This window comes from Strigops habroptila, chromosome 2 (genome assembly GCF_004027225.2).
Source record: "Strigops habroptila isolate Jane chromosome 2, bStrHab1.2.pri, whole genome shotgun sequence".
NCBI classification, from domain to species: Eukaryota; Metazoa; Chordata; class Aves; order Psittaciformes; family Psittacidae; genus Strigops; species Strigops habroptila.
In genome coordinates this window covers 62,817,884-62,845,870 of record NC_044278.2, presented here as the reverse complement: position 1 = coordinate 62,845,870, position 27,987 = coordinate 62,817,884, and the positions used below count along the sequence as shown (strand labels likewise).

Sequence of the window (27,987 nt, the reverse complement as noted above, 5' to 3'; positions counted from 1 at the left end):
TTGCTGGAGTGAGATTTTCTTTCTTGGAAGGAATTGAATTTGTTGAGAACCTGAAGCAGTTCTCTGGGTTGACTCTCCAGAAGCAGCTAGTCTAAGTGTGTTTTCTGCTCTCTTTGTTTTTGGTTGGTGGAAAATGAGCTTTGTTTTTGCTGACGTTAAGTCTCTTTTTCTTGAGGAAACTGGGGAGCTTGTTGAAGCCCAGGAGGGTGAAAAGAGTGACAATGGGAGAAATTCATACACTATTTTAGAAACCTGTAAGTGGAGGAAATGGTGAGCTTTGAGGATTGCTTGACATGTTTGCCTGCATTTTTTCACACTTTTCCCATGTGTGTGGGGACTTGGTGGGTTGCACAGCCACAGGCAGCTTGCTACAGCATGCGTGTCTTGGCCACAAAAATTCTAAGTCATGAGTCAAAATCCAAACTGGCTTGAAAAGTAAGAAGCTGTTAGGTAGACAGTGGCATTCTTATCCTGTCAGTTATGTGGGTTTGACCATTTTCAAGTGTAACCTCATTGTAATGTGGGTCAGATTTATGCAGTGTAAGACTTAAAGCTGATGGCCAGCTCTAAAGGAATTTGCCTATGCTCACCAATCTAAGATGGCAGGTAACTGAGATGATCTAATAGCCAGATTTGTTTATTTATTTATTTAATTTGAAGCTATGGATGATCCTCCAGTACTGAAATATCATAACTTGTCCAAGTACACCCCAATGATTATTTTAGAGATGTGATAGAATGAATGTTTTCCGTCTCTTAATTTTATCTTGGATTCTCTTCTGTCTGTCCTGTTTGCTCTTTCAAGATCTCTGCAAATGTTCTTTTCCCTTCCTTCCTTTATAATAAATAGTTTTGCAGCCTTTATCATCAGTGTTACAGGAGCATCTGATATTTTCATTGGAACCGATTCTCCCACAACTTTTGACCTGAAAGTTTTTCTGCTTCCTGAGTATCTTGTTAATCTGGAAAAAAATGATTCTGTGTACTGTAAGAGTCATAAAAAGAGTTTCCTATTGCTGATGAAGTTTTATTTTATATTTTGACTATAAATATAGTTGTAGTTGTGTCACAAGTCGTCATTTGTTGTAATGGTCTCTTTGTTTTCCTTGCTTTCTGGAGTAATATTCTTACTAAGTTATATGTTTCAGCATACAAAATAAACCTGGTTTTCCTTTCCTGAGTTTAATTCCTGTGCTGCTTTCATCACGTGTTTCTGTTCTTGGTACTCAGTGTTGGGTTCTCCTTTCTGCTGCCACTAAGCTACATGTCCAATTATTTTTTCTGTCTCCTCTACTTGCTCCTTTAATCCCACTGCTGCTATAAAAAATGGATCTCATCATTTTGGTTTTCCTGCATTTTAGTCCTGCCTTCTACCTAATGTCAATGGTGACTTGGTTTCCATCTTAAATTACAGTTTTCAATTCTTACCAGACTGTAGTCTCCCATCTCCTGAATTTTGAATACCATTGCAGCCAACTAAGGCATAGAGCCAGAAGTCCTCTTTTCCTCACCCCACTGCAGTCTGTGTAGCCACGTCTCACTGCAGACACTGCTGTACAGAGAGTACTACTGCTGTTTGTGATATTAAAAAGGTCACATCCATTTCTTTGTTGGCTTTTGCAGCTGTGGACAGATGGAACTGTCACCGAATACTGCAGGATAAAGTATATTCCTACTAACTCCTGCATGATGAAATTTGACGTGAAGAAAAGTCCAGTTTTGTTACTTTTTGAAATAAGAAGCCTTGGTAAATCCTGCAGCACAGTGAAGGAGAGGCCTATGATTAAATACTTGTGGGGGAGCTTGCTTAGAAAAGACATGTAAATAGGAAATATAAACTGAAAATATAAACAATTTACAGAACACCAGAAAGATATAATTTTAAAATTAGAAATTGAAACAGATGTGTGGTAACTGCATTCAGTGGCCAGGCTTCTGTCATGGTTCTGTGGAGAACCTCGAGGTCACAAGGTCAGAGAAGTGCCATCCTTGATAGGGTGTTAAACGTCCTTATAAATTGCTGAAATGTTCTTTTGTTTTTTGTTTTACTTTCTGATACCTGGTGTAAGGGATGTGTAATCTTCAAAGCTTTGATATGCAAAGTGTACTTTCAAGGTGTAATTTCTCAGCAGCTTTCCTTATGTTTCTTCCTGGCAATATCGTTTTGGAAGATACTGCAGGGTTCATCCGATTAATTGAACAGCACTTTTAAGTGGTCCAGCAACTATTGCTATTACTAGCATGGTCATTTTCATGGAAAGAATGTCTGTCTTCATGGATCATAGTCTTTATTGCTTTTTTCTGACCATGATTTTTGATCACATGTGCTTGCTTAAATTGAGGTTTGGATGTAATAGAGAACTTTTTTGATGACTTAGCATCTAAGTTGAAAACTGCCAAAGCAGTTTCAAAATGGGTTAGTTTTGTTGCTGCATGGACATGTAACAAGCTGGTTTGTATAATGGATTTATACAAACGCATGTGTGTGGTTTTGTGTGAGTGTGTATAAACTCCTTTTAATGCTTTGCAATCTTTTGATGTAAACCAGACAGAATTGGCAATTTTGAATGCTTGATGACTTTAAAAGAATGAAACCTTTATGGCATTCATTCATTCTTTGGGGACCCCCCCCCCCCCAACAGTCCATCAAGAAGGATTAGAAGGAGAAGATGAATAGGGCTTTTAAGTAGCCTTGTATGCTAAACTAGATGCCAGCAGATTATGCATCAAATTGCTCAATGTCTTCGTAAATTCCACCCAGATATAAATGCTGAGGTTACAGGTGCAATTTAGGTGTATTTTGCTAAGTGTTTTTAGAGAGACTACACATTTACATTATGCTGAAGATCATCGTATAAGAATAGATTTGTCATGCTGAATCCCGCAAAGTGCCACATCATTTTATTGATGTGCTTTTTGCTAAGTACTGCACCCCTGAAGGAAAAATACATTTAATAATTGTACTTTAATGTTGAATTTACTGAACTTTAATATCCTTTACCACTAACTAATGTTGTCTCCCTCATGCTGCAAGCTTGCATGTGTTTTTTTAAGCAGGTACAGGATCTTGTATATTTACGCCCCAGACGTAGCTTCCTTCTCTGGGTTTCATAAAACTGGATTTCACCCTCATTTGACTTTGCATGCATTCTTTAACAGCATCTCCCACAGCACTTTCCTCTGCTCTGTGGGTTGGAATACGTCACTCACAGCCCACACCGAGGTGGCAGGGAGAGCTTAATCTGAGTGTGGAGCATGAGTGGAGTTGAAATGAATTCTCTTGCATTTATAAATATATAGACATGTGCCCACGCAGATTTTCTCAGGAGGGCTGTTGCTCCTGTGTGTTTTAGTACAGCTTAAACTTGCTCTTAAATATTGTTGCTAACATGAGTGCCCACATACCACAGTTTTCCTCTCTGGTTATATTTCAGGCTGGATCATGAAAGCCAGGGAAGGGTTTTGTGCTTCAACTCCTTTCTTGTTGCTGTTCTTGTGCACAGCAAGAAAACCAGGTACTATAACCATGGAGCAAACGCTTCCCCTATGCATATACTCCAAAATAGAGTGCTAAGTTAAAAAAGCATTCGGTTTCTGGCTGGAGCCCATTTTTCCTACATGAGCGTTTCACAGGAGCCTGTAGCGTCATTAGCCAAGTGAAATTTTAAGCTTTCTTTGTGGAATAGATCTGCTGGGGGGAGGGGAATCACCTTTGCCTGAGATATCATTTAGCCAAGCAGCTGAGGCCACTTTCCGCAGAGACACTGTGTGGGCTTCTGTTCCTCCAGTGCAGCAGGAGCAGGCTCTCAGTCTCCTATACAGCACAGGCTGAGCTCTCCATACCATTTCCATGTGTTCAGTCTAAGGACACTGGTTCCTGAAAGTGGGAGGTGAAAGGTGTGTCTAGTTGGTTAATATTGAAGGATAGCAGGGTTGAAACAAACAATGCTATATTTTGGTGCTCTTAGCCTTGGTCGTTATTAGATCTTGAGTGGTCATGGAAAAACATGTAACTGTGGGTTTTGGAGATTTGAAGGCTAGGAAGGAGGAAGTTGGATGGGACCCTGGAGGATGGATATTACGTGTTGTGCTACTCCAAAAAAAGAAATTATTTTTAAACTAGTACTGGGGTTTCACCTGAATGAGTTGTTCCACTGTTTCCTCTGAAATCTGAAGGGAGAAGTCTGTTAAGAGGTGGTTGTCCTCATTACGTACAACATGAAAGGGCTCTCTAATAGGCAGTGTTGATTAACATGAGGGTTTATACTTCCTGTCTGTCTTGACAATGAGAACAAGCACAGCCAACACGCTGTAGGTGATTCTTTTTCCACCTTTACATTTGTGGGTTTGGTTTTTCTCTTAAGGAAGTAGCCAGATTGCCAAAATACCATGTTCTCGTCTCTCACTGAATGGATGTAGGTGAGGGTGATACCTTTCTCAGAAGCATGTAGCTCCTCTTGCACTTGGTTTAAATCTTTGAAGGAAGGCCATAAAACTTCCTCGCCCTCTCTTTGCGTGTTCGGAAAGCACTCCTGTGCCTGCTTTATCATTGTGTAAAACTCCTGGTGGCAAGAATTCGGTCTTCAGCATGCTGTGTTGCAGATGACAGCAAACCTTTGTTACTACTCACAGTCTTATCTAGCTAGCCAGGCATATTGCTGAGGACTCCCACTAGCAAGTGTTTGAGACTGGCTCAATGCTGTTAACTAAGAAATGAGTATCGGTGTGCATATGGTATATCATATGTAGTAGGATTTCTAGCAGCTCTGAGACTCTTTTTCCTGGAGCCACGTTGTAGTGCAAGAGCTAGAAATAAAATGCTGTAAATTGTGATCTCTGTTTGAGGACTACAAGCCAAGATACCAATCTAGGAGTACACACCTCCACCAACACAGTTCTGGAAAGGAGGGAGTTGAGACCAGACGTAGATCCTGTTTCTGACGTTGTGACAGATGCTGTTACCTGATCCAGGAGAGGTCACTTACTCTGTCTCAACTTTCACATGTGAGAGTATTTATGTAACTTGCAGGAACAGTGTGAAGACTCATTCACCAATTTTGAACTCTCCTCAAAATCCAATATGGTAGTAATGACCTCGCACAATACAGAAAAGTTAAGTGAAAACTTTCTAAGGAGTGTTATTTCTTTTAAATATACCTTTAATTAAAAATACGTGGTTCTGCCTAGGAAACACTTGTGTTTTGACATAGTACAAAATGTAATGGGCCCCAAAATTAAACAGCAGAATTAAAATAAATTAGCTCAATCATATTCTTCAGGTCACATTTTAACGCCATGCACTGAATAAAGCTGCTTATATAGATGGTAGATTTATTATAATACATCTGACTGGTTTAGGATTATCAACAGTTCCTGCCCTGTGGCAGATGAGTGGTGAGAACACAGATGTGGGGCACTTCAGAAAATAACCTCTGGTGTGGTCTGTGGATGACGTGGGTTTATTTGGGGTTTTTTTTATGGAACTGGTATGATGGCTGGGAGTGCTGAAACAGAAATAGAGGTTTTGCCCATCTGCAAATGGGATTTTGTGAACAGATGTAACCATCAATTCAAGCTTTTTATCCTCACTGTCCTCTTTCCTTGACCCCTCTTGTTGGGAGAGGGGTCTTAAAACACTATGAAGTGAAGAAAAACAATCCATTTGTTTTCATATGGTTGTTGCTGTCACTCCCACTCATTGACTCACTCTTTGTATTAGTGAGTCTGGATGGCCAGTAACTAATTTCAAGTGTATTATTTAACAGGTAGTGTGTCACTGGGTGATTACTTTAAAGAATCAAGTAAAGCAAGATGGCTCGGCATTCATGTCTGAAAGATCATATGGAATACTTTGGTTTTAGTTGATTTTTTCATCTGTTGTCTTATTTCCCATTGCCTTATGAATAAGATTTGTACATATTTCAGCTTACAAAGTCACATTAGTAGAATACATGCCCTTTTTGGCAGAACCTGCTGCTTTGGGTAGGCTCCTTTATAGGGAGCAGGTGCTTGATGGGTTTACCACCAAGGAAAACACCCCAGTTCAGTTCCGGCAAAGACATGTGGGTGAGAATTCCCTCACAAATAGGAAATGCTGGATGTATTTCTGGGGAACTTTGTCAGCAATAATTCATTGGAAATGGACATCTGCCGCTTGGGTAGTTAATTTCCCTCTGTGGAGTAGGGCTGAGTGTTAGAAAAAGATGATAATGATGGATTTACTGGATCATCACTTGTTAAAGCTAGGGCTCTTAAAGGGAGGTTCTTGACAAGGCACACTTAGGATTAATTTTTTAATGCAATCTTACTCTGATAATGTTTGCACAGTGCATGTGTTCACATTTAAAGCAAACGGCTTACATCTAACGCATGCCAGCGCTTTATGCAGGAAGACAAGAAGCAGTAGCCAGCAACAGGCAAGCCCTTCGGAGACCTCTAAGCCTGCTGACAGGCACAGTTGCTCTGCATGTAATTTGAAGAAAGGCATTGTGTCCCTGGTGGCTTGGCTTTGACTGAAAGATGGAGTTTTGCGCTCTCATTTTGCACTGAAGACCGGCTCACAGATAAATAGGTCACTGTCTGCGGAACTATTTTGCAGTAAATCGATTAGAAGCAACATGACCTTAAGCCTGATCTCCTTGCTCTACAAAGATATTGCTGAATTGTGGCTTCTTCTGAAGAAAAGCACAGGTGTGTCTAGTTTTTCAAATTTGGTTAGTTAGGCAGAAACTCTGTCAGACAATATCATCCTTCTGAGGAAACTGGGATGTGTTTTAGTATAAAGGCAGAAGTTGTACTCTTTCTGTGTACATTCATATATAATTTATTGTAATGGGTGTGTGTGTTCTGTCCTTGTGTAAATTTGCAGTGTATCCCTTTATTTGCAGGTGTATTTCTTGGTACCCTAGACGTATCTGCTAAATCTATTCCTGTATTTTACATGGAAGGTACTTTGTTCAGGATTCGCTCATGCAGTGATTATGGCAATCAGAACTGCTGCTAAAGCTTACAAGGAGAATTTGCTGTTGCAAAGAGCTGTCCTGCTGTTCCTGAATTACAGTGGATTTTAGTGTTCAATTCATTGCATTTTATGTAAATATCAGAGATGTAATTTCTCCTGATCGCTATTTGAGGTAGGGAAAAAGCATAGTTTCTTTTGCAGGACACAGTTTGGCATCCCCTAGTTGTTAGTATAGGAGGGTTAATCTAAAATGCATTATTTTTTAAATTCCTTCAGTCAAAGCTTTCTATATCCTATGTTGTCTCTGTTAAGATATAGTGAAATAGTGGAGATATTATTTGCTGTTAATAGAGCAGCTACAGTCCATTGCAAAACTGAAAGCATGTTTTGTGGAATAGGGACAAGCAAAAACTGCTTCCTTATTCTGGTGCTTGCATTCACATTTCCAGTTCTGTTTTCTGCTTTTGGAATGCGTGACTATTGCAGAGGAGGACCAGAGAAAGAGCACTGAGTCCATGGGCTGGTGTCTAACCTTCCAACATTGTCGCTTTTGAAATGTCAAAATTAAATGAAACAGGTATGTAAAGGGTGGATCTTCTAACTAAAGGGTGGCTCTTCTTACTAATCTTTAATTAGTATTACTAATTAAATTATCAACGTGTGAGACTGGGTGCTCTGCTTCTCAGTAGTGCTCCATGCTACTGGGTTAATACCAGAAGGCATCATGCAGCTTAGGAGGAATCAATGAAAGATTTAAGAAAGGTGGAGGAATTAATCAGTCTGAGTAACTTTTGGTTTTTATGTGCATCCTTTGTCTGTGCTGAGAGGGGAGGAGTGGATTTAGGAAACATTGATTATTACACGAGTGAATGTCTGTTCTAAACTGCAGAACCAGGGAGTGTTTTGTATTAAACCGTAGTGGTGCATGTGTAGCCATGCCAGGACTATTTGTCTTAGTTGCCAAGATTAAAATAGGGGGTTTTAATTTGTGTTTGATGATTGAGAAGTGAGTAGGGCTTCTTTTGTTAGCAACTGCCAGGGCTTGATTTTCATCTGTTGACTGCTGCCACTTCTTGTGGGCATGTTCAGTGTGCCAGAGATCGCTTCTTCCCAGAGAATTGTTGAAAGATTTTGTGTTAGAAGTGGACAGAAGGGTTGCCCCTTTCCCCAGCACTGTTCTTTTCTCCCTGAGCACTGTAGGGGCTATTTCTTGCCCCTACAGTCAGCTGAGGGAAGAAAATGGAAGTGAAGGAGAGGACTCGGATGCCACTATTTCCATTCTCATCCCTGTGAAAATTTCTGAAGAAAACAGTGTCTACTTAGGGAATTCCTTTGTCAGCCTACGTCCAGGAGTGAGGGTAGGGAGATGGCAAAAAAGATGGACAAACTGAAGAAGAGGATGGGTTTGGAATATAGGTATAGGACCAGAGTGTCTGTTCTGCTTAAAGACTGTGCAGGTAGCTGTGAGCAGTGCTGGTTCTGGTTTTCAACATCCGAACGGGGATGAAAGCACCTCCTGTCTTGTAGGTACACTGCAAGAGTAGAAGTTTCTGACACAATTTGGGGTTGCAGCGGTGTGGCTTGGAGCCAGCATTGCCCATCTGTGGCCATGGGTCCCCAGGAGTTAGCAGGCTATCCCCAAGGGACAGGATCTCTACACATTTCCCCTACCTACAGGGAAAACTAGGAGAATCTCTGTGATAAGAGGATGACTGGATTCCGGGTAGAGGTCTTCTGTGTGTGCTTGTAATCGAGGGGTGTGGTCTTAAAATCTGGCTGTCTCAGCCTTATTTGCAATGAAGGTGGACTCCCTTCATTTCTTGGAGTCAGGGGCAGCACATGGCAGTTGCATGTCGGGGAACAAATGGTGCAGTGGATGAATCATCATCGTTTCCTGCATCTCAATGTTAAGAGCATGCCAAAGCTTTACCTGAAAGGAGGTAAGCAAGGCAAGTCAGTACTGTGCTTGTTTGCCTGTGAGACAGGTATGATGTGATCTTCTCAGAACTATAATGCTGCAGCAGGAAGGGATCTGCTACTGGGCGATAGTTTTGCGTCCTGGGAAGCTGTTAGTTTTTGACATGGGACCTTTCTGGAGGGTTGTGAACAGTTCTTAGGAAACAAATTATTGGCATTAGGTGTAGGTCTGGGTCTATAACAGTAAATCCTCATCTTAAAACCACTGATGTGACTTTTCTTGTTCATTTGGCTTTTTGTTTGTTAATTTTAACCTATCTTCAGTGTCAAAGGAGAAGACTCTTCAGTGAGGTCAAATGAGACTTCAAATGAGGATATCCTCCACCAAGGATGTTCAAGGTCAAAGTTTGTTCCTTAGCCTCTTTGCCGCGCAGGATTGAGCGATTCTGTCTCTCATCATTACCACGTTACCTTGAAATGAAGGGGGCCTTATATGTTTGTTTCCTCAAATACGTTTATAGGTGCTGAGTCTTGGGCACTTCTCTAAGCATTAAATTTTCAGAACTTTCTTCATTTACATTGCTTTTCTCTTCAAAATGCAGCCCTATTGCATTTCTGGTTTGTGCAGAAGACCCAAAGCCTTTGAAAATGAAAAGCAGTCACTGCCAGTACGTTTTAAAGACCCTGGCTTTTATACACCTTCATTCCATGGAGCCTGTGGAATTGTAGCAAACTAAGTTCAGCTCTGCCGTACTTGGTCTCATTTGCTGGTTTTATGCTCACTTAGGTGAGAGAAATTGTGGAAGTCGTCACATTCAGAATAAGTGAACTCGCTCTTCACTTCTCAGTTTGAACATGACAGGATTTTGTTGGTTTTAAGTTCTAAGCAAGGATTTTTGAGAGAAAGCTATACATCTTTGGACTGAAAGTATAGCAAAACAACTTCTCAAAATAGAGGTAACATCCAGTTAGACTGTTGCGTTTGCGGAAGCAGAATCTAATGTCTTTCTTGCAGATGAGACATGGAATTAAATTCAAGAAATTAAATCTTCATTGATTTGGTTTGCACAATTAGTTTCCAACAAAAATAACTCCTTGCTTACAGGACCAGAGCTTTATTTAGTAGAACTTGATTAGTCATTACAGCCATGTGCCAGATTCTTAGATTGGAAAATGCATGAATGCTTCATTTGAGACCTAAAAAAGGTGAAAATGGGGTTCTGTAAAGCAAAGGAGAGGAGGCTCCTGCCAAGCCTCTAGCACACTGCCTTCAAAACACTGCATGTGAACAGCAAAGTTGACTGTATGGTATTAAAAGATTCTTTAACTCCCTGCAAGAGATACTGAGCCATGTCCATGTCCTGCTTCTGTTCATATTACCTGAAGCAGTTCATATTAACATTGCTTTAGAGACACATGATGGGTTTCATCTTTTTAATGGCATTAGGTAGTAAGCCACAGTGGTTCAAGAGCTGCTTCATTAGCGACTAGCATCTGTGTGGTAAGGTGGGACAGCCAGTTTGGTTATGAACTCGGCAACCTCTTCTTTGTAAGTCATCTGTCCCACATACTGGGAAGTTTACAAGCAGCTCCGAATAAATAGCTTAGCTGAAAACTAGTACTCAGCTCCAAATAAGCCACTTAGTGGACACTTAGCCCTTCCTTCTTTCTCACACCCAGGAAGTGCTTCATATCCCCTTTTAAAATACACAACCGTACATCTATAAACTAATGAAAAGTGAGCTTGTGTCAGAGTACCATAAAATATATTGTTTGCTAGAAGTGATTCTAGCTATCCTCCGTATCACTGAAATGATAAAATTTAAGAAAGACCCTTTACCAGGGCCTGCAATGACAGCATGAAGAGCACCACTTTAAGGTGAAAGAGGGTAGGTTTAGATTGGACATAAGGAAGAATTTTATTTTTTTTTAATATGATGAGAATGCTGAGATACTGGCACAGGTTGCCCAGAGAAGCTGTGAATGCCCCATCCCTGGGAAGTGTTGAAGTTAGGTTGGATGGGGCTTTGAGGAGCCTGGTCCAGTGAAAGATGTCCCTGTTCATGGCAGGGGGGTTGCTCTAGATGATCTTCGAAGGTCTCTTCCAACCCAGACCATCCCATGACAACCTCATGATTGCTAACACTGCTATAATTTCTCTCCAGAATAGATGTCTACAATAAGGAATTAGATTTTACCATTTTGTTTTATAAAAGTGATTTTAATTTTCAGATCAAAAGTAAAATCACACATTGTTTAAAAATCTTGATTCCAAAATATCATCTAAAAATACTGTTCTGTTTAGTAGAATTGCCAAATGTTCATGCAGCTAGTCCTGTGTTTGTTGACTTTTCAGTTAAACTTTTGGGATGTGCTTTGAGGCATGTATTTTTCTGCACAGAGAGGGTTGAAAACAGGTGGTTTCAGTGAAGAATCATCTTTGGTGTGGTTGCCTGAAAAGATGTCCACTTTAGCATATGTGTTTAAGCTGTGTGATTGCATCATTAGTTCTTAAGTCATGATGAAGATGCATCCTGTGATTTGCATGCAGCTCTTTTATTAGTTCATCTTTACATTTTCCATATTTTAAGACTTCCCTTTTTGCAAGGCTCTAGTACTTAGAAAGCAAAATGCCTGTAATGATTTTCTTGGAGCATTAAATCTTATTAAATGCAGTTGGCAAAATCTAACATTTTTGTTATTCCATGGAGACTTGGTTGCTAAAGTACTGAGGCACATCTGGGTCACTCACCTTCTTATTACTAGAGTGCTGGCTAGGGGAACATCCTCTGCTGCTCACTCTGTGTCTGGTATTTCTCCAGTAAAAAAAAAAAAAAAGAAAAAACTTTGCTTTTTGCAAAATCTGCTGCTTGTAGGTGACTAAGTACATCTAATACTTTAGAAATACTTTTATACTACACACTCAGCATGATTTGCAGCATTAAGGAGTTAATGATGCTGCAGTTTGGAAATATTTTAACCCTGTTTTGGTGGCATGGTTTCTAGCAGTCTGAAACCATCCTGCAAGAACAGAAAAGGGTTTACCAGCAGGCTTGGTTTTCTCCTGGAAAGAGGATGAGAGGAATATTATTGTTGCAATAGTAACAGTATGCCATATGCACCAGGTTAATTTTTACTTGTAGGTAGTAAGTAAATGTGACAGCATTGTTGCCTTTAAAGTCCTCTTTGTGGCTGACAAAATCTATGTTATAATATGGCTGTGTGGCATGATTCAGGGTTCTCTGTACTTCTCATTTTGGGAAGGGAGTAATTATTGTGACTTGAAATAGCACAGAGAACATCTTTCTCACCAAAACATACTAGGTTCACCTTAGCACTGGGTGGACCAAAAGCATGGGGAAAAAAAAATAATTAATGCTATAATTGGTAACATTTTCATATTTTCTGCAAAAATTGCATCTTCTTCTCTCCCCCCTGCCCTTTTACCTTGTTTTAGAATTTCTTCAAGTACAAAGAAATACTAGGTCCTGTTGTTGATCCCTAGATTGACTTTCAAATTATTACAGCGTTTTCTTCTAGTTACAGATTAGCAAGTATTTGATCACTCTTTTAAGCCATATCCAGAATTAAAGCTGATCCCTGAGAAGCTGTGGGGCTACGGAGTATGTGTGTCAAGTACGTGTGACTGATGAAGCAAAGAGGAAGAAGCTATAGTGTTTAGGACTGTATCCTGTGAGTAGATGTACTGTATGTGGAAAAGGGAGGATTATATTTCCTCTGATGTTTGTGCTTCGAGGTGGTATTATTTAGGCAAACTGTGACAAAGAACTTTGTTGCCTTTTGCATAAGGGGAGGTGGAAGAAGGAAGAGAACAAAACCAAGTACATCCTTTGACATACAATATAAGTGGTCAAACCCAAAAATTTTAGGGAAGAGTTTGAAAGAAACCAGAATCTTTGTTAGCTCTCAGAGCATGCTTTTGAGCATGTATGGGGACTGTTACACCTCTTGTTATCTTGTGCCAGCCCAGCAGTACGGAGTTTGCTGTATGCCTCTATTTATTTTTATTTTTTTTTTTAAATGATCAGTGTTTAACCTCCTTACCTGAAACTGAACCATCATCCTCATAGTTTTGTAGATAGTCCTGTGCCAAATCTCCAACTCTGATCAAGAAGAAGAAATAAGTGGACTTTTATCTTTAATTTTGATTACAGGAAGCAGGAGTTACACTTTTCTGTTATTTCACCCATGACAAGTTCCTGCCCCTTGTATTTAAATTCTGGAATTGCAGCCTTCTGGTATTAATTTATGTGTCTTTTAAGTAGTTGTGGTATTCTTCAGGTATGATTAAATGAGCAGATTTATCAAGTTTCATTTCAATGGAATAATTTAAATATTACCAGAACTTAGGGATTATGAAATGTGCTGCAAAATATGGCGGACTTTGTGAAAGATCTGCACGGTCAGGGCTTCTGATGCACGAGGCATTAAAAACACCACTCAAACAATAGATGCCTCTGTCCACTGTGTATGGGCTTATAATAGAAGGAACATCACTCCTAAAGTTTTAGATTTTCTTTGGCAGTACCGCTTCCAAATCTTGACTAGACCCTTACTTAACACTGAAAAGGTATGGATTCCAGTCTGGCCTATTGTAGCTACACGTCGTGGGCTACACAGTCATGCTGTTCTATATTTTGGGAATAGGCTATAGAGTCCTAGAAATCGAACGGATATTAGTAATGCTGCAGAAGTTGAACTTACATGAAGCATGATTCACTTAAAAGAAAAAGTATCTCAACTTGAGGATCTGTTTTATGTAGCAGGGCTCTTGAGAAGAAGTTGTCTTTTCTGTCTTTGAAAGGGAATGGGAGTTGTAGCTTGACTGTAGTTTGTAAAGCTGTTATAAGTAAAACTCTTACATAACTGTATCATTTAAAATGTTTCTTGGACACCCAGTGACATATGAAGCCATTTGGAGCACTAGGTTGCTTTATTTCTATTTGTGCTGGCAATCGGGGCACTGGCAGAAGCAAATAATTTGTATTTCCTGCTTGTTTGGGATGTTTTAGCTCACCAGAAATGAACAAGTTGTGAGAGCACTGTTTTAACCATGTGATAATTTCCTTCCCAACTACACTTTAGCAGAAAACTGTATTTTGCATGAGAATTCCAGAAGTTTCATCACTTGCTTTTCATGGCCCTTTGTTTTGATGGCAGTGTAGTCAAATGAATTAGAAATTAACTCTTCCTGAAGATATTTCAAACTGGTGAGGTTTTAATACTTAGTTAATGAACACTTGCATGAACTCTTGTCATCTGCCTGTTGTAGCTACAAAGAGCACATAGACCCAAGGAACTCTGCCTGCAGCTGTTGTGCCTGAGCACACCTAGCACAGAGCTTGCAGGCATTGTCACTATTTAGCAGTGATTTTTCAAATTCAATTTAAAGCTGGAGAGCTCTCTTAGCATCTTTACTAGCACATTAGTTTCATGTGGGTTAGCACGGAAGAAGGCTGTCTTCACCAGCTCTGCTGCTCTGGCCCTTCCTCCTTTGGGGGCTACTACACAAAGGAGCTGACTGTTAGTGATGGTGGTCAGGGGGTGAAGATGAAGAGGGAGGAATGAGGAAATGAAAGGTTTGCCTTGAGGCTGAGAGAGATGAAGGGACTCCTCTGAAAGTCATTATCTTGCATTTATAATTACCAGATGGGAGGGTGCTTTAATGAAGAGATTTTTCAAATTAAGACCTCCTTCATAAAGGACATTCAACTTTTCAAGCGGGTAGGCTGTTGCAGAGGAGAAGCAAAACAAAACTGGTTGAGAGACATTATTTTTTCAATTTAAGGCAAGAATTTCATAGAGAAGCCATAGACATGTTTTCAGGAAAATCTTGATGACTTGGCTAGAAAGAGGAAAAGTTTTTTGTAGTTTGCTTTATGGTGGGCTCTTGGGATCTGTGCTGAAAGGCATAATTGTGTCCGTATGTGTACAAACAGGATGGCTTTCAAGTTGGTATAGAGTAATGGCCATAGAATTTCAGGCAGAACTAATAAGAGGGTAGTGTAATTCCAGCTGGCTTGGTGGGAATTTGATTAAACCCATTACGAGAAGCTCATGAGTTGTGTCCGGAGACTTCCTTCTGTGTAATGTAGATACAGTCTGTTCAGACTGCCCTCCAGTGTCGTCTTCTGTGAAAATGGTTTTGCTTCAGCGTGTCAGGCAAACTCTGAATGATGATGAATTTCAGTTTGATTGGAAAAGAAAGGGGAACCTTTTACCAATAAGTGAAACAGTGAAACTCTTGGCTTCAGTGACATTGATCTTTTCCTCAGATCCAGGTTTCTTCAGGGCTTACTGTCACCAGGTAATTCAAGCACAAGTTATCTCTGTGTCCTCATGCTTAAATCTGTCATCCTACTTCATTTGAAATGCAGTCAGGTGTGTTTGATGAGATGGGGTGAGGACCCTCTAAGCCATCTTTCTCCGTCATAGAGACAGGACTATCAAAGCAAGATTTAAAATTGAATTAGAAGATGATATATCTGTAAGACTGTGGTTCACATTTTTAGAGAGAAATGCTTTTTTTCTAAGAACCACATATTTCACTGACTCCTTTATGTTAGGAAGATGACACTTCTATCCTCTCACACTCATAATTTAAATGCTAGGTAATGTGGGGTTTTTTTGAAGAGCCTCCAGTTGTTGGCTTAGGAAGAAAGTGTTGTGCATTCCCAGTTATTGCATGTGTGCAATTTTAAATAATAATCATGATTATGATGATAAAAAGAGGTAAAAATTTTACAGAACCTTATTTTACTGTTTATTAGCACTTACAATACGAGGTGCACTATAAATCCCAGGGGCTTTCTTTTAAGCAAACTACTCTCAAAAACTCTTTAAATGAGCTCTTCAGGAAAGACTTTGATATTCTAGCACATTTTGATGTAAGCATCTTTTTTTTCAGCTATGGATTTTGGATACTGTAAAACAGACAAACTCTTAGTTCTCTGTTTTGAAAATACTACATAAAGCAGTCAACGTAGAACGGGGAAAATCTTGGCTGTGTAAATCTTAATCCATGTAAGTGAAAGTAGAGTTCAAGACTAAAAATACCTAATAAAACAGTGAAAGATTTTGAGTAATTCTGTATTTTAATGTGCACTTAATTAGCTTTGCTAAAATAGAAGTTGTCCCTCAGGAATTTATCAGGTGGCAGATTCTCTATTTAAAGAATATTTCCAAGAAATTATTTTCCCTGAAGTCCATGAGTGTGAGGAGTGTGTGCCCTCACAGACTGTTTAATATGCCTCCCTTTCATTACTTTATCCTGTTAAGGAAATAGTGTGTTCAATTAATGACGGACAAAATTGAAGTGAAATCGGATTAAATCCCAAACAAACTGTGATGAAATGTCTTTTCTAGAGGGATGCTAAATATGAAGGAAATTATGCAGAGCAATAAGGTTTTACAATTGCATCTCCTCTGAAAGGAAGCAGAGGGTATTGGAGAGGGATTTCTGGCTCAGTCTGTGAGCACTGACATGCGGTTCAAGGATATCTAGTCGAGCTGCTGGATGGGAAATGTTCAGCAGTTCCAAGAATTGCATTTTCTTGCTTTGTTTTGAACTGCTATTGCTTATCTGTGTTACTAAAAATGAGCTCTGATGTTACTGTGTATTCTGCTTCCAGAACTGTGTTGTGAAGCCAAATCAGCAAGAGCAATTTGAGATGTGCTTTGGTAGAGAGCGCAGCAGGAAGGGCTTCTGGAGGTTTTCTGTCTGTGAAGGGACACAGTGTGCTGCTCCTCCAGTTTCAAACAGGCTGGCTCTTAAATTTAAGTTTAAACTAAGTTTAAAAACAGGGGCGGGAAAATACTGTCTTTTAGTGAAACCATATTTGACCACAAGGTTGTGGGGCTGCCCTGTGCTGGTTGCAAAAGCTGCTGCTCCTATCAGAGGGAATGCTTGGGGCAATCAAATCTAGAATCTAGACTTGGATCTTCATAGGCACAAGTCAGGATTACAGTGGGATTGATATCACGGATACATGAGGAAAGGGCAATCATTATATATCTGGGAAACACAAGAGTTTTTTCCTTCCTTATGAACGTCTTGCCTGCTTGAATGTTGCATGTCATGTGTTTACTTACATGTGTAAAACACACCTATTTTATTACATGCTTATGTAATGAAAATTATTTCTGCCTGTGACTGTAGGCAGCATGGAATATTACAAAGGGGTTACATTCTTTTCTCTTTTCCTATCTCCCACCAAAAAATGAGGCATTGATCAGGTAATAGTTTATATTCAGATAAATGGGTCCACCTGCAGGCATTGATTTGAAGAATCAGGGGTGTTCAGTTTCTTAAACACTGCTGCTGGAGGGCTTGTATTAAAGAGCACTGACAATAAACATAAAATCTAAAATCCTTTTTCCTTTGGAGGGCAGGGTCCCCTCTTCTGGAAATGACTTGGCCATCTACGGCTGGACTTTTGAATGATCTGTGCTCAGTTTTCTCTTAAGAATATTAAGATGATGACGTAACTGAAGGTCCGGGTGAAATATGACTTAACAGTTAAACATATCCACTTATGGATTTGACAGTGTGGTATGCAGAGGTCTTCTCATCAAGCAGCAGTTCACCAGATGGAGAAAAATAGCTCTGATGAGTGTGTGACCTTGAAAATGGTCATGGGTCTTCCTCTGCCTGACTGGCCGAAAGAGAACAGAGAAGTTCTGTTTCCTGGTATAAGTTGTTGCTTATCTGGAAGAAGTAACTGAAAGTGATGAGTTTTGCTGTTCTCAAATAGCTGCAGTTCTCAAAATTTTATATGTATGAGAATCGCTTATAAGAAGTGAGTGGTGCTCTGCTCAAGATCTAGCATTTGAAAGATCTCAGTAATAGCAAGTCCCTTCCTCAGGGCCAGAGCTCTACTCCTGTTTGATCAGCTTGTACTTCAAGGAAGATGACACTTATCCTTACATCACTTTTAGGTTTTTACTTACTTTTTCTGTGCATATTCACAGTTCTGAGTATCAGATTTCAGTCTATCTTAATGTCATTCCAATGTATACATTAAAAAAATAAACTTTTTTCTACAATGTCAGATGAAGAATGTTCAAAACTGAATAATGAAAATTACAGGTTATCCCTTCACTACTTTTCAGTCAGGCTAAAAATGTAGAATAATTATTTTTTAGGAATTGAAAAGGAGTAAAACTTCTTGTTTCCTTGTAGAACAATGAGACTAATGAATGAGGCAACTCTGTGTCATATAGTCCTTATCGTGTTTAGCGAAACTTAGGTTTCTGCTTGACCTCTGGAAATACACTCTGGGAAACACTTCTGCTCAAACACTGTGACAGAAAATGAAAACTCAGGAAAGCAGTATGTTTGTCATTAGGCTAAAGTGGAAGGGCTGAGAGAAAAGATTAAGCAGTACTTATCACAGTTTAGGTATGAATGCATGTGTTCAATGTGAGAATATACTTTCAAGCCTGTTCTGCCTTCTTGAGTGCTGTTTTGGGGTATTTGAACACTAGACAACAGGTTAGAGAGATCATAAGTTTCTCTTTTTTTGTGTGAATTGAGAAGATTTTAATAAAAATTAAATTTGATGTGTAAAAATCCCCACTGTTTAACATCATTCCTGAGAAATATTAGCTCTACAGTGGTTCAGTGATATCCAGCGCTGCTTCTGAGAGTTAGCAAATCCACATTACTTCACTCTTTTAACAGTATGCTGTTCAAAGAAAAGTTTGGCCTTTGCAAACAGTTGAAAGACTCAAACATTTTCAGGTATTTTTCAAAACTTGGACAGTTTTCTGGGTGTTTGTGTTCTAGGGATGATTTTATCTTTTTTTACGTCTGCCATGAAATTTTACATAAAATTACTTTTGCCATGCAAATTTTTTTCTTTTTTTTTTTTTTCCCTCTACAGATGAAATCATGCATCAGGATATCATTCCCCTCTATGCTGCAGATATTCAGGACCAGTTAAAGAAACAATTTGCTTACCTGTCAGGTAAGACTATGGTGTTCCCTCTCATACACATTTCTTAAATGGGTGGTTCAGCCTGTTGTGCTATCACAGTTTCTGAGATCTGATATAGGAGAAATTTGTATTTTATGAGCAACTCAAAATACAGCCTATCAAGACTTGATATTTAAGGATTTACAAGATTAATTTTTTATTAAAAAAAAAGTCTAATCGAAATTTTACATTGTAGTTAATTTTTCAGTTAACTGGAGAGTGAAGCGTGGATGTGTTGGTGTGTATTGGTGGTGGCTGTGGTCTTGCAGTCCTTGGCCCACAGCATCAGCTGCCACTGGCTCCATATCAGGTTTGATACTGAAGCTCAAGCTGTCACAGTGGTCTCAACCAAAGTTGTGAAGTGAGCACCACAGTACCATGTTCCCCTGCAGCCTCAGTGCTGGGGTCAGGCACATGTAGCATCAAGCTCTGGACAGGGTTTTTGGCATGGTATTACTTTCTGCCGTCTACAAAGGAGCCTGCTTTTAGGTGTAAAGCCATCTCTAAAAGCAGCACAGACACATTCATCCAGCACAGAGTGTCTTTGCCCCTGGATAACCTGTGCCAGGTACGTGATGGGGGCCATGCAAGTGTTGGTTGCTTGGTCCATCTCGATGCTGGGACCATCGCTGGCTCATAATGAGTAATAGGAGATACAGTGTATTTGCTCAATGATCAGGCTGTGTCAGGTGTCTGATAAGCTTCTGAGTTTGTTTCCACCCTTCCTGCCTGTAAAGCTCTTGCAGGTGTGCACCAGTGAACTTGCTGGAGTTATTGCCCTGCCCTTCCTGCCGTACACAGGGAGAGCGTCAGTGGCTTTGCAGAGCTGCCCTGCCTTGCCTCCTTCAGCATAAGGGAGATTGACCTCCCTGGGCTGAAGCTAGGCTTTATAGCTGTTCCCTCTTCCTTTGAATCCCTCCCTGCATAAGATCAAGAGACAAGGGAGAATGAAGCAATATACTGCTTTGCTTGGCAGTTTGCTCATTGAATCCTGTACTCATAATTAACCGTTAATTATGATTTACCCCTGCCACACAAGCTAAACTAAGTGTGAGTCTGTGGTAGTGACTGTTTTCTGTGGGGTGGTGGTAGCACTTGGAAATAACATTATTTTGTTTATGAAGTTGGCTGTTCATGCTCCATTTGAAATGATGGTGCTTAAGCTACAATTATTTTCTGTCAGTTGGCTTTCCAAGCTCTTATCCAGGGGCAGAAAATAGCTCATAAAATTCTTAAATAAGAATCAGCCTATTTGGGAAACTGTAAGTAGGGTTTACACTTTGTCCCACAAAACTGATGGGGGAAACTGGTGAGTGTAGCAGATGAAAAAAATCTCACTGGGTCCAAGTGGAGACTTTTCACATCTTAAGATTGTTGAGTTCACACAACCACAAGCATCGTCAGGACTCTTTACATCCACTGTGCAGAAGAACTTAGTAAGAGAAGCCATTCTTCATTCTATTTTCTTCTATTTATTCACTCTGCTGTCTACTAGAAGTCTGGGGGGTTTTGCCTGAAATACTAGGCCAGCTGCATTACTGTAACTATAACTGTAACTATATTCTCTGTTGTATTTTATTATTCTTGGGCAATTGACTGTTGGGCGTTTTCATTTTACTTTGGACTTCAGCTCTTTCACGCTAATATTCTCCTGCAGGACACTAACAGTTAATTTTCTGTGCTGTACCAAATAGTGGTGTTACAGGTTCTGTGAACAAAGGAACAGAGATAATATTTTGATACTTGATTTATGTACAATTTGTTCTTGCAGTTGTGCTTACAAGTGGCTTTGCTGTAATGTCAGTTAAGACACTCATAGTTTGTGTGAAGGAGACTTTTTTGCTTATTTACTAAGTTGCCCTGGAAATAGAATTTTAGGACCTAGTATAAAAATTATTAAAATGAAAGTCCATAGATTACAAGTACCTTTGGTAGATAGCGTCTTTGCAGGTATGGTGAATTGAGTAATGTGTTAGATGCATTTCAGGGTTTAGGTTTTGGCTTCGTAACAACAATGTGACATATACTTGAGAATCACTTTAGTTTCTCTAGTAGGATGTATGTAGGTCTCGTGGGGCACTTGCTTGAATAGTGAATGAAACATAGTTTGCTTCTGTGCTTAAAGACTGTAGCCCTTCTGGGCTACTTTCTGTGTTTTGGTGTAAATTTGGGTCACTTTTTTTCTCTTGGTCTGTTTTCCTCAGCAGGTACAAAATAATTTGTGTCCCTCATTCTGCTACATTATAATGGAAATGCTGCAGAAACATCTAAATTTAGGTTTAGAATGAAAAAAGTGTAAACAAAAACTTGCATTAATGCTTCAGTTCCTTACAGTCTTTCATTCGCATTTTGTATTTATTTTTATGAGTATTTTCTTTTCTCTTCCCTTGATCGGAAAGTTACTGTGTGACTTTCTTACCCAACTTTGCAATGATCTGCCATTGCTGTATGCAGGTATGTTAAAATAAATGTAGATGAAGAAGAGTGTACAGACAGGTGTGTATGTTTATATGCGTTTTGAATTGTACAAGCTATGTGATGTGCAAATGGGACTCTTGGACACTATAAGTACTGAACCAGTTATTTCAACTTGCTTTCCTTTGAATGCCTCTTTGCACTGAACAACTTCAAACAAAATATTTCCATTAAAAGAAATACAAATACGAGTTCATGGTACTTGCATTTTTACCTATCAATTCGTAGTTGTTTTTCCTGCTGTTGGAAGAAGTTAGCATTGGTACTAGCTTTCCAAATGCTCGTCTCTCTGGCCTTTTAAATTATCATTCTAAATAATAAGCTTCTCCTAGCTCTTTGTAACTTTATTTACTTGGCTATGTTCTTGCTCACCTGTGGTGAAATGACCTGAAAATACCTCACGAGTTAAACTGTTCCCTTTGAAGTCTTCACAGGTGCCAAGTCTGTTTGTAAAATTGTGTTTGAGAACTTGTGAGTGGGTCCTGTACCACATTGCACCAGTTAGTTAAAAATATCAGTTATATGCTGCTGATATAACATCGTCAATATCTGTTGCATATTGACAGTGGAAGAGGTATTATGTAGCAGTTTCTGTCTTGCGCAGGTATAAATTTAATTGCTGGTTTATATTCACTGTGCTAAACCCACTGTCTGTAGAGATTTTTATTTATTTATTTTTTTAAGAAAAAAGTAGTAAAAAAGAGAAAGGAAACAAATGAATCCTCAGCTAAGAGACCTCCAGTTCAAATACATTCAGGTACAAATTTAGTTACTTCAGTCTGGTTTCTAAGCCAGTACACTTGCTGCTTATCAGCTTGGGCAAAATGCAGCTTGTAAAGGTACACAAGTAAAAATTCTCTCTCATTTCAAGGAAAGAATATTTTAATAAATTTCTCTGGTTCTATTTTTATTTGCAAACGATATGCAACGGAGCGTTTATGCACTACCTCATTGAAGTCTACACATAATTTCAAATATTCCCAAGTACTCAAGTACAGTGTATTATGCAAATATAAAGGAGAAATTCTTTATCAGAAACATATAGACATAACAGCTGAACCACCATAACGGTAAAGCAAAATCTGTAGTAAGCTTTCTCTCATTCATGCAAGAACTTTGCTTTTGACATGACTGCAAAAAAGGTTCATAGAATCATAGAATAGTTAGGGTTGGAAAGGACCTTAAAGTCATCTAGTTCCAACCCCCGGGCAGAGACACCTCGCACTAAACCATGTCACCCAAGGCTCTGTCCAACCTGGCCTTGAACACCGCCAGGGATGGAGCATCCACAACCTCCCTGGGCAACCCATTCCAGTGCTTCACCACCCTCACTGTAAAGAACTTCTTCCTTATATCTAATCTGAACTTCCCCTGTTTAAGTTTGAACCCATTACCCCTTGTCCTACCACTACAGTCCCTAACAAAGAGTCCCTCCCCAGCATCCTTATAGGCCCCCTTCAGATACTGGAAGGCTGCTATGAGGTCTCCACGCAGCCTTCTCTTCTCCAGGCTGAACAGCCCCAACTTTCTCAACCTGTCTTCATATGGGAGGTGCTCTAACCCTCTTATCATCCTCGTGGCCTCCTCTGAACTTGCTCCAAAGCTCCATGTCCTTTTTCTGTTGAGGACACCAGAATTGTACACAATACTCCAAGTGAGGTCTCACGAGAGCAGAGTAGAGGGGCAGGATCACCTCCTTTGACCTGCTGGTCACGCTTCTTTTGATGCAGCCCAGGATACAGTTGGCTTTCTGGGCTGCAAGCGCACACTGAAGCCGGCTCATGTTAAGCTTCTCGTCAACCAACACCTCCAAGCCCTTCTCCGCAGGGCTGCTCTGAATCTCTTCTCCACCCAACCTGTAGCAGTGCCTGGGTTACTTTACTTAAGCTGGGTCTTTTGAACCAAAGCTGTAGATCTGAACTGTTTAATGATGATGATGCTCCTGACTCTTGTGTGTGCATATTGATCAACATAGGGATCACTTTTTTTTTTTTTTTTTAAATAGTCTGAACACTACTTAATTTGCATTATAGATTCAGGCTAGAAGACCTATCTCTTTACGGCGTCATCATCCAATTATATCCACCTACCTTGCTTCCTTTTTGTGGGGTTGGGCAGAGTATTTTTGAGAATATGTTTTCTTATGCATGAGGAGGGGAATATTTTGGAAAACATTACAAAACAATCTCCTGCTCTTCTTTCCTGGAAGTCTGACCAATCTCTTTGCTATTCCTATATTTTGTTGGCCTTACCCAAAAAAAGAAAAAAAAAAAAGAAAAAATAGTGTGTCTTTCACAGCATTGTGGCGAATTACCTTTTTCTCTATGTGTATGTGCACCCACATGTGTGTGTAGTTTTGCTGCTGTACAATTCGTAGTTTTTGTAATTTTCCCTGTCAGTGCCATTTTAAATGGAAATGAAATTTTCTTATTTGAGACTGGTTTTAGATACCAAGTCACTAAGATACCTTTTGATTAGATTTGTGTAAAACAGTGTTATAATTTCCTTGGTTTGGCACTACTATGATCACCCTACCTGCTTAATGAAAAAACCCAAATGAAACAAACCCAAAAGAGATTACAGCTGTGATGGGAGCAGTTAGATGTTGCAGATTATAAAGAATAAAAGCTAAATTACCTAGACATGGGACTGGTAAAATTTACCTTATCTCACAATAGCACAGCTAGTTTTCCAAGGATAATTTTTCCACTCCTTTCTTACACAAGATCACAATGCTTTGGGTCCACATAACTGTAACAGTTGGTGCTATTGTTTAAATAATTGTATACAAAAGTTAGGAACACGAAGTGCTATTTCCTAAGCACAGTTCAGTGATTTTGCTACCTAACCTGGGGAGATAATGCAATTCAACATGTTTTTAAAATGTATGTTTCTCCAAAACACAGGGTGGTTGCTGTTGTGAAAACTGGCTTTAGACTAAGGCACGTAGATCTATTTAGAAGAGCTCCACCTAATTGGAGGTTTAGTAGAATTTTAGATGTTTAGCCACTGAAAAATTTCCATTTCAGAGCAGTAATTTGTGTTTGCTTTTATATCACATCTGTTAAAGAAGTTTCAGTTAAATAGGTTGCGAAAGTCAGTTATAAATGAGTTAATGACAAAGTTTGCCTTTAATGAAGGCTTATGGAAGTAGGATGGAAGCAGATCTACTTCATTTAAAGTGATGTGGTAGTTTTGTTTTTTTTTTTAATTGTTGATATGTGCTCTTTACTTCTATGGTATTTCCATTTTTAGACTGAAAAGTAATAATCCTCTTAATTGGAGAATGTTCCTTACAGCTCAAGTAATTCTTGGGAATCATTTCAGGTAAAATGTGTGTGGACTGATTGCACACACTTTAGGACTCTTCTGCTCTTTACAATAAACAAAACCTAAAGCTGGCACTCAAGTGGCATTTGTTTAATATTTCAAAAAGAAATAATACTGAATGTTTTTCCACATTTTCATAGAATCACAGAACAGTTTGGAAGGAACCTTTAAAGATCATCTAGTCCAACCCCCCTACTGTGGGTAAGGACATAATTCACTAGATCGGGTTGCTCAATGCTCCATCAACCTGACATTTGCATAGTTACAACAGTGTTTATAATTTTTAACAAAAATAAGGGATTTAATATCCTTTCAGAAATTTAGATTTTAAAAACCCCAGCAACTAAGATTAGACTAAGAAAATGTTCTCAATGCTCTCAAAGAGATACTTGGTTCTCTTAAGAATGCATAGAACTATTCAATTCCAATTGTATAGGTCAGAGCACCCCTGCTTAACCCTAGAAATAAGAGAGTGAGCTTGTGTGTGCCAGTGTGGACAGAACTTGCCCCACAAATAAGTTTAGGCTGTTCCACATCTGTAGCTGAAGTTTCAGTACTGTGAGCTAGAAGCAAAGGAGAAAGAGATGATTTTCTAATGGTTATGATTGAGGTAATTAGATGTAGTCACTCTACCAATAGACCTAAATTTATTAAAATATTACACTTAAATTGATACTTTTTTGGATGGTGATTAAAATTCCAGTTTTAAAAATTACTCTGTACAAACTGAATTATTTTCATGAGTCGTAGCACTCAAAGTTCATCTAAGTTTACATTTCATTCTTTTTGCAACTGGATGTATATAATTCTGAGATGCTGGAAGGTTATAATGTGAATTGGTTTTAGTAAGATGTTTTAAATTTTTGCCTTAAAACTGTGTTTCAAGAAGGATGAGAGAAGTAAAATGGTTCATTTTGTCACTCAAATGCTTTCCCTCTCACTAAAAACAACAACAAAAGCAACCTAGATTCCTAAACTTTCCCCCTAAATTCTGTGGCTTGATTTACTTCTGGGAGAAGGGAAGAAATCCCATTTTGCACCGTGAATTTAGGAATAAACTGTGCAGTGCTGCTTTTGCAGAGGTGAAGAAACAAAAAGTGATTCAGAATAAAGGGAAAAAAAAATTCCTTCTTGCATCAGGTTCATTATGAGATATAGGACACTTTAAAAAGTGAACGCACCTACTGCTTTTACTATTATTTAATACAAACAAAATTTATATGTAGAATTTTTAGTTTATTTCTCATGCCCTTTTTGTAGCCTGCTGCGTCAAACACTCAACTGCTTTGCTAGAGTGGACTATCTTCCATTGATGGCCATGTATTTAAAGTGGCAATGTAAAAAGCAACTTCTATAGGGTCAGTGATGTTAAAGCTGAAATTCTACAGAATTTATTATGTGTATCACTTCAGGTCACTGTGCCCTAAGATCTTTTCTGCAGCAAGGTCCTAGTAGAAAAAAAGCAGTTGAGCAGCATTTCAAGGTACATGTTTGTTTAAGTGCCACAGCAGGAAAATACTGGAGAAAAAGATTATCAGTGAACAACTGTCTTCTAGCAGCATGTGGCAGGACAGAGTAATCTCCACCCAAGATAACCATGATGACTATACTAGAAACTTAAAATTAATAGGCAGTGTCAAGGCAGGATGGCTCTATTTGCTCTTGACAATCGGTGGTGGTCTGGGAACTTCCTGAGGGTCATAGTCCGGGCTTCTGCTTTTAGGATGTGTCCTGCAAGCCTGTTGTTGTTCTTTTGTTTCATATGTCCTATTTATAGAAATTAAGTAGAACAAAGCAAGTAACCAGTGGGGATACAGCAGATAATGGATAATCGTACCTAAAAATAGATATTCTAGAGAGAGCAGAGCACCTCATGAGTAACAGAAATAATCATTATCATGCTTGAAATTGCTTGTTTTTAATGAGAGAGGAAAATGCTTTGGTCCTCAGAGCCTGGGTAGAACAAAAAAGTAATAGAATCAAAATCAATCTTCACTTACGTTAGTATTGTGAACATTATTTAGCTAAATTAATTCCCTTGGCTTAACGTTGCCACATTCAGATGTGTTGTAAAGGTTGTGTTTGTGAACTTGTGATTTTTTGCATAATAGTTGCATTTTCTTGTTGTTTAAATGCATTCAGAGCACATTATTTTCTGACATAGTTTGATTTCAAGAGCTAGTAGCACCATATTGCCTGTAAGCTGGTAGATTGAAGTCAGATTCACCACAAATTAACATAAGGATAGTATTTGAGCTCTTCTAATTACATGTGGGTTTGCAGGGGAACAGGGATTTCTTTTATCAAATGAATCTGAGCTCAAATATTTCTCTTTCTGGTTAGATGTAAAGGCATTAGGAGTGGGTAGTGCACTGTAATTTTCACAAATCACTGTTGCTCTCATGATCAGTGTTGTTAATACGGTTTACAACTGATTTCTACCCAATTGTCAGATTTCAGGGCTGGAAAAAAAGTATTCTTGTTACTTTACCAGAGTAATTTTTGGTTGCTTTTCTCCTTTCTTTCAATTGTGAAACAAAGATAACTTTCCAGCAATGTGTCCCTGCTGCCCTCCAACTGTCAACTTTGTGCAGTTGCTAGGGCTCAACAAGCCCTTTGTCCAGCCTGCCTTTATGAAAATATACTGGCTTAAGACATGAGACATTAACATTGCTTTTAAAAGAAAATATTACATTTTACATATAAAAATGTTTAAGTGCATTAAAATCATTGCATCTCTGAATACTACCCCAGTGGTGTAAAAGCCAGAAAAGATACAGATAATGATATCTAGCTCATCAGCAGCCATACTGCAGTGTAGGTGTTTGGCTCTGCTTTACCTTTTGTAGGTAATCTCAGAAGCTTAACAGGAAATCTCATTTGAAACACTTTCCCCCATTTCTTTCAATGTTCTAGCCCTTTCTTTAGATCATCCTGGAAGCACAGCACCCTGGTGGAAAGGGAATGGGGGGTTGTTGCATGAACAAGTTCATACTGGTGAGAAGGTTGAATTCACTTCAAGGTGGAGATTCACCTGCTTAATTCTGAATTAACTTTTTTTTTTTTTTTAAACTAAATCAGCTCATTTCTCTCTCCTAATTGGTTATATTTACTTACAGTTGACATTTTTCAAAAGAAAGATGCACTGCCATCTGGTGTCAAAACTGTGTTCGCATGAGCAAAGACATTTGTATAGAAAACTAATGTGGTGTAACAAGCTCCCTCGTATAAAAATTCCCAAGATCTGAAGAAGAGACTAGGCTGTTCAGAATAAGCAGTGTCCATGCTGATGAGCCCTGCACCAAA

At 39.1% G+C, this 27,987-nt stretch overlaps 1 protein-coding gene across 13 annotated transcripts in view; it reads left to right on the top strand.

The window, feature by feature from the left end:
• Positions 1–27,987, top strand: part of MCF2L (MCF.2 cell line derived transforming sequence like) — a 162,252-nt gene that overhangs the window by 79,228 nt on the left and 55,037 nt on the right. For 11 of the 13 annotated variants that reach the window (XM_030471350.1, XM_030471319.1, XM_030471292.1 and 8 more), the window contains one exon: positions 18,784–18,867. In XM_030471350.1, the coding sequence (XP_030327210.1) occupies positions 18,784–18,867 (84 nt within the window). Of the gene's footprint in view, positions 1–4,911; positions 7,539–13,083; positions 13,095–16,569; positions 16,580–18,783; positions 18,868–27,987 lie in introns of those variants that run through there. The other 2 variants (XM_030471376.1, XM_030471359.1) reach the window with 2 other exon arrangements.